The sequence below is a fragment of the Hirsutella rhossiliensis genome, assembly GCF_020360975.1.
Source record: "Hirsutella rhossiliensis strain HR02 chromosome Unknown scaffold00027, whole genome shotgun sequence".
Lineage (NCBI taxonomy): Eukaryota > Fungi > Ascomycota > Sordariomycetes > Hypocreales > Ophiocordycipitaceae > Hirsutella > Hirsutella rhossiliensis.
Window position 1 is genome coordinate 29,829 of NW_025408693.1, and position 7,500 is coordinate 37,328.

General features: G+C 53.3%; 1 protein-coding gene across 1 annotated transcript; it reads left to right on the forward strand.

Moving 5' to 3' along the window:
• Nucleotides 1–928: 928 nt before the first annotated feature.
• On the forward strand, nucleotides 929–3,416 carry HRG_11910 (reverse transcriptase (RNA-dependent DNA polymerase) domain-containing protein; the record flags this gene model as incomplete). Its single annotated transcript, XM_044870380.1, has 7 exons — nucleotides 929–1,356; nucleotides 1,409–2,162; nucleotides 2,254–2,628; nucleotides 2,700–2,858; nucleotides 2,948–3,112; nucleotides 3,155–3,247; nucleotides 3,402–3,416. The coding sequence occupies 7 exons, from the start codon at nucleotides 929–931 to the stop codon at nucleotides 3,414–3,416; spliced, it is 1,989 nt and encodes a 662-aa protein (XP_044714522.1).
• Between the last annotated feature and the right edge of the window lie 4,084 nt (nucleotides 3,417–7,500).

Below are 7,500 nucleotides of genomic sequence, written 5' to 3' on the forward strand. Positions count from 1 at the left end.
CGCCAAAGTCAACACTCTGCTCCGCGGACTTTCTTCGTACCTCCGGGATGCCCTCGCCCTCCAGTTGGGCGTGTCATCTACCGATTACAACAGCTTTGTCACCATTGCCCAGGCTCTCGCCACCCAGTTAGAAGCACTGCCCCGATTTCAAGCCAACGCCAACGTTCAGAACCAGGTCGAATGGTATGACTCTTCCATCACCGTGGATCTCCTGCCAACCGCACCAACGGCCCCACGTCCCAAGCACCTATCCGCACCCCGGCCACCCAGACCCAAGTTGACCAAGACGGTGACACCATGATGAGCGAGGTCAACCAAATCAAGACCAACTCCTCCGCCGACCTTGTCTCTATTGTTCAAACTATAGTGGCCGCACTGGCTGGACAACAACAAAATGGGTCTAACAGGTCCTCGTCCAACAACAACGGTTCGGGCCGCAGCAAGTATACCGAGGACTCGCCCTCGGGCTCCGTGGGTCGACCAAACCACGCGTGACCGCCGTTCCGAGAACCGCCAGTGTGTTCGCTGTGGCAAGACTCTCTCATCGCTTCAGAGAATGTGAATACAAGAGCTTTCCACCCAACGCCCCTGCCGGTGTCAACGGCGTCAACACGAAGGCGGAAACGAGTAGCCCCTGAGAAAATCGTGCTCAGGGCGTGATGAAAGGATGTTTTCGGTGAAGACCTCACAAAAGGGCCTACGGAGAAGGATATAAAGTTAGCAAAGGACGGCTAGACAACACGCCGTTCTTGTTCGATGTGCTTATCAACAACACCTCGTATATCAAAGCTTTCTTCGACTCCGGTGTCTCCCATATGCAGCTTTCAGTGAGGAATTTGTCAGAAAACACCACATCCCACGTATCCCAGTCGAGAAGCGCCTTCTCAAACTCGCCAAGCAAGACGAAATACAACACGCCATCACCGACATGGCTTTTATCACCATGGATATCGACGGCCGCGCAGAGCGTCTCTACGGCTATGTGATCCCAGGCCTTGAATTCGATCTAATCCTTGGAAAGGGTTGGGCGGAACGAAATGACGTCGTATACAAAGCTGGAAAGCGCTTCTTGCAAATCGGCCGCGGCAACAGTCGCGTGAAGGTTCGTGAGAGTGGCTGGATGGACAAGCAACAGGTCATCGATCGTACCAAAGACCTGCGTGACGCGAGACTCGTTTCCGCCAGCGTCTTCATGGCGACAACGAAGCGCATGCGCCGCCTCAAGAAAGACGCCCACCTTTTCTCAGTTACCATCGCCGACATCAACAAAGCTCTCGCCAAGCTCAGCGAGAAGAAAGCGAAACCGACCCTTGAACAACTCCAGCAAGACGGCCGAATCCACAAGAGATCAAAGATGTAGCTGGCGATTTCCTGACGACGACGACGTCGATATCACACCACCGCACAGAGATATCTGGGATCATGCCATCAACCTCGAGAAAGACGACGATGGTCGTGATAAACGCCCACCGTTCGGACCACTCTACGAGATGTCCCGTGACGAGCTCCTCGTGCTACGAAAAACTCTGACTGACCATCTTGACAAGGGCTGGATCCGCGCCAGCAGTTCACCCGCCAGCGCGCCTGTCCTCTTCGCACGAAAACCAAGTGGCGGTCTTCGCTTCTGCGTCGATTACCGCGGCCTCAACGCCATTACGAAGAACGACCGTTACCCTTTGCCGCTGATCCGAGAGACCCTCCGCAACCTCGCCACTGCCCGATGGTTCACCAAGCTTGACGTCCGCGCCGCTTTTCACAGACTTCGAGTCCGACACGGCGACGAATGGAAAACCGCCTTTCGCACACGGTATGGCCAATTCGAATGGCTGGTAACACCGTTTGGTCTCACAGGCGCGCCCGCGACCTTCCAGCGCTATATCAACTCGCACCTCCACGACCTCCTCGACGAATTCTGCTCAGCCTACATGGACGACGTCATCATCTACAGCGACGGCGACTACCTTGACCACATGACCAAGGTCCGTACAGTGATGGAACGCCTCCGCAATGCCGGTCTTAAACTCGACCTCGAAAAGTGCGCTTTCGCCGTGAAAGAAGTCAAATACCTAGGATTCATCATCAAAGCCGGCGAGGGCGTGACGGTCGACCCGGAGAAAATTCAGGCTATTCGTGACTGGGAGGCGCCCACAACAGTGACAGGTGTCCGCTCTTTTCTTGGATTTGCTAATTTCTATCGGGAGTTTATCGAGACTTTCGCAGCTGTCTCTGAACCCCAATAACCTTACCAAGAAGTTGACCAAATGGAATTGGGACGCTTCAGCGCAGAACGCCTTCAACAAGCTCAAGGAACTCCTCATCACCTCACCCGTCCTCGCGATGTTTCACTCCGACCGCGAGACTGTACTCGAATGCGATGCCTCCGGATGGGCCGTTGGCGCCGTCCTCTCAGCGAGACGAAAGGGTAGACTGCGACCAGTCGGCTATTTTTCACGCAAATTCTCCGCTGCGGAGGTGAACTACGACATTCACGACAAAGAACTTCTCGCCATCGTCGCGGCAATGGAGCACTTCTCAGGCGAGTTACGCAGCGTTGACAAATTCATAGTCGTCTCAGACCACAAGAACCTGCAATACTTCATGACCAACCGCCGCCTCTCCGAACGCCAGGTCCGCCTAGCGGAAACACTCTCTCGGTACACGTTCAAGATCGTTTTCGCGCTGGGAAGGACAATACACAGCCGGACTTCCTCTCTCGCCGCGCCCAAGACCTGCCCGCTAACGGCGACGACGAGCGCCTTAAAAACCGCGAATTCCAGCTGCTTAAAGATCATTGGCTACCTCCACGCACCGTCAAGCATCACCAAGGCGACTACATTCTTAACCAACTCGTCAGCGCGGTACAGACGCGCCGCTCAAAACCACACCCATCGACGATTCTCAAGCCCCGCCCAGAGGCGCCAAACTCTTCTTCGACTCCGCGCTTCAGTTGCTCTGGGACCGCGGCCTGATCGAAGACGGCGAGTACCGCAACATACACGCCTCTGTTGTCCAAGGCAACGCCACCTTCCCTTCGGAATACAACCTTTCTGTCCAGGTACCTGACTGCGAAATCGACGACCGCGGAGCATTGCTCCGGCGCGGCGCTTTATGGGTGCCCAATTGGGAACCACTTCGGACGGCACTGATACAACAGACACACGACTCTCACATTACGGGTCACCCTGGGCGCGACGTTACGCTCAACATTCTTCAACGGAGCTACTTTTGGCCCCAGCAATACCTTATGGTTCGCCAATTCGTACGGAACTGCAATGTTTGCTCACGGTCAAAGTCGTGGCGCCACAGCCCACAGGGTCTCCTACGACCTTTGCCTATTCCGGACAGATTTCACAGCGAATTGTCTGTCGACTTCATGGTTGACCTGCCAGCTAACGGCAAAGGCCCCCGATTTCTGATGGTAATTTGTGATCGGCTGCTCGGCTCTTGTACACTGGAAGCTATGGATTCGATGGAAGCTGAGGCTTGTGCCGAGCGCTTTGTTCAGTGCCACTACAGATTCCACGGCTTTCCAAAGACGATGACATCTGACAGAGGCAGCAACTGGGTTAGCAAATTCTGGCAACGGCTTTGTGAACTCGTGCGCATTGAGCAACGTCTATCCACGGCATACCACCTCAGACCGATGGCGCTACCGAACGGATGAATCAAGAGGTCCTTGTTTACTTACGAATCTTCGTCGCCTACGCCCAGACCGACTGGGCAGGTCTTCTGCCAATGGCCATGCTCGCGATCAACAACCGCGATTCCTCTGTCACGGGTTACAGCCCCTTTTTCCTCACTCACGGGTACCACGCCGAGCCTATCCAACAAAACCAAATCTCATCTCGCTCCAAAACCGACCCCAAGGCCCGTGCCGACCACTTCATTGCCCGCCTACGAGAGGGTCAAGAATTAGCCCAAGCAGCGAAAGCGACGGCACAACAAATCATGGAACACCAGGCGAATAAAGGGCGGCGGCCAAGTCAAAAGTTCGTTGTCGGGGAGCGTGTCTGGCTGAATTTGAAGAACGTTACCACCCCCCAACTCAAAAAGAAACTCTCGTGGACACAAGCCCAGTACAAGGTCACCAGAGTCATCGCCCCTGACGTCTACGAACTCGATGTCCCTTCCAACATACACCCGCGCTTCTTTGCTGACCTCCTTCGCAAAGACCCTAACGACCCTCTTCCATCACAAGTACAAGACGACACACAACCACCACCGCTACTAGACGGTACCGTTCCAGTGTATTCCGTGGAGAAGGTTTTGCGGGCAGAATGCCACCCCAAGGGCCGAGAACTTCTCGTCAAATGGGACGGATATATCGAACCCACGTGGAACCACGTGACAACATCAAGCTTACGGACGCCTTCAAGAGGTTCGTGGCAACATACGGAGAGGGCGACGACGTGGGTGAAGACGAAGGCTCTCGTACAGGGTCTACGAGTAAGCGCCGCAAGACAAAAACACCAAAAGTGGTGGCTTTGTCGTATATCATGGGCTTCAGTGGGTGCGCTTTCAAGTCGCTTAGGGCCTTTTCTTTCTTCCCCGGAGGAAGGGGGTGATGTTACGGTATCCACCTCCACATACCTTACGGTATCCACTTCCACATACCGTTACGTATATAGACCGCTTCCTCCTTTTCTTCAGTTCCTCTTCCTCTTCCCTTCTTCCTTAAGAAGTCGATAATTAACTATTCTTCCAAGTCCCTTCTGGTTATCCATATCGGCCTTGATCGTAACACACATCACCGCCCATGCGCTCAGAGTACCTTCGAAACACTGCCAACAGCAGAACGTTCAAACGTCTGTTGGCTTTATGTTCCCGTAACAGGAGATATTACAAAATTTTGCTACAGTTTCGTACCAGAACGAGCTGGAGACTGCACTAGGTCCCAGAGTTTCATCGTAAGTTCCAGATCAACCACCACCCGGTTCGGCCCGCTGATCGGCCGAAGTTAAGCACCTCGAAATGCGAGGAAGTCTTTATTGCACACGTACCTGGAGATGCCTACGCAATGATTGAAAACCCCTCCACACTCATACACGATAAACCGGACAATCTGCCAATCGCCTTCGTTGGGGCTTACTCGGACTTCGGCAGCAAACAATGCATCACGGCCCTTCCTCGCGACCCTTGCCCATCAACAGTTGTTAATCCTTTCTGCTCCGCAGCGTCGCTGGGTGGGATCAGAATTATCCAAGTTTTCTTCGCTGCAAACACGCGCGGGATACTTCTCACGTATGAAACCGGTGCACAATGCGCTCTAGGCCAATGCAAACTTGGTCTCGATTCAGTCAAGAAATACGAATCCCCGACGCATTTGTGTTTCGCGAATGTTACGGGGATACAGCCTCACGTGGAAGGTGAGAGCGAAGGCGTTACAATTCTGTGCACCACCTTCTCTCAACCTCACGAACACGGCGAATCTCGCTGGACATGCTGCGGCATGAGCGGATTCCTACGTTGCGTATTGCGGGAAGAGGGAGTGCAACTGCAACATTTTGGCAGCAAAGAATCTCTGTTACGCGCAACGACTGAATAAAAGGCGTCTTATTCTCGACCTGGGTTTCGAAACAATGAAGACCACTTTTGAACAGTATTTCTCGGGGGATTCTAACAGGCCACCACCTCTGCCTAGCAGGCCACCAAAAATGGGTCCGATGTGGCGCAGTAGCCTTTGGCATCAGCCCGCCAATTTTGTGCACTTCCTCCGCACCTACTGCACAACATACTTCATATTGAAGTGATCAATTGAAGCTATCATGAGATAATTATATATAGCCCTCATCTATAAGGTCTTGTAATAGCCGCTCGTCTGCCTCAACCGCTGCATCCACGTGATCCCAACTTAGCTCATTGGCAGCCGCTGTAGCTGTGGCCGCTACTGGCCCTCTTTGCCGCCTTTGCGACGCCTCAACAGCAGCAGGGGCGCCCTGTGTAGCAAGCTCATCCTCTGACTCGTCGTTTGAGGACATTGCGACCACGATTTCTGACTGAATAGAGTCAAATTCGTGGTATTGAGAGTCGTCGCCGGCGCAGGCGCCTATATCATCGTCATCGCTAGCATCAGAAGGCGTGCCGGCACGCTGATATGCACGAGGCATCTCTGTACCTGGCTCGTAGGGATCGTCTGCCACTATTGCCGCCGCTGCCGCTCTTGTGGCCGCTGCCGCTGCTCTTGCCCTTGGGGCACCGCGCCCTCGTGTGTTCATCGCTGCTGGAGCTGTTGACGGCGGCGGCATTACCTCGGCGCGCTCATGCGCTTCAACAACCTCGAATTCGCAGGGATTACGCCTTGTTCCTCGTTGCCCAAGAGCACCCTTTGGCCTGCCTTTGGCTCGAATTGTCAGAGGCTCGTACGGCGCCTCAATTCGTGTGGGCGGTGCTTGGGGGCTCGTGATGCTAGAATTCGTTGAAATCGCTTTGTAGGAAAGGTAGGCCACTATTCGTTCGAGTGAAGATATCATGCCGGCAAGGCAGCCCAAATGAGGACTTGAAGCCACAGGGAGATCGATCATCACAACGCCCAGGCGGCTGTTGTAGCTGGTCCCCTTTCTTCTTGATTGTGGTCTCTTCCTCTTGCATTAGCTCAAGGGCTGTAGACCATACCCTTTCACGGACCCTGATATAGATGGGCTTGAGGCTGAAGGTTGATATCTTGTGTAGGCTATTTTTCGCAATATATTCGATCTCAGAGGACTGGTCTTTCCAGAAGCCGCAGAACTTGTGGAAAATAGAAGTCAAATCGCCTGTTGAAGACCAAAGAAACCGCTTCATGTGTGCATGGAGACCCTCAATAATAGAGGTCGAAGTGTGGCCGAAGTGATGATGCCGGTTAATAAAGCAAAGAACAAATTTCTCTTTCCAGGGCTCAATCCATGTTTTAGTAGCGTATTTGACAGCCTTTTCTGGGTGCCGGCCCGGAGTCTTGAATGCCTGAAGTTTAGTATTAAATATAGCCTCGTTTGGCGATGCTATGAGCTCTGCCCACTCTTGAAGAAATTTCTCAAAGCTAGGGGCTCGAACAACATTACCGTGGGCATCTTTCGTAGCCTTTGCAAAGAAGCCCTTGCATTTTGCAAGCACATTCTTCTTAATGTGCCAACGGCAAAGTAAATGAGCTGATCCCGGCATTAGCTTTAGGGCGTTGATGAGGGCCACATCACGGTCAGAGACTGTAACCCGTGGTGTTGCAATTCCTTCTTCTGCTGCGAGATTAAGAAGCTGCTGTATTGCCCACTGATAATGGCCCTCGGTCTCGCCGCTAAGGAAAATCGAGGCTATTGAGAATGTCTTCTTTTGTGGCGTGGCTCCGCATATATTTAATAAGGGCAAGTTGAAGCGATTGGTCTTATATGTGCAGTCGAACACCATAAGATGCGGGAAGCGGCGCCACAGCTTCACGCCGCTAGGTGGCACGATCAGAAGATTAGAGAGACGGCCGTCAGGATCCCTTGAATCCCTAAAGAAGAAGCCACGATCCTGTAGCTGATCGTA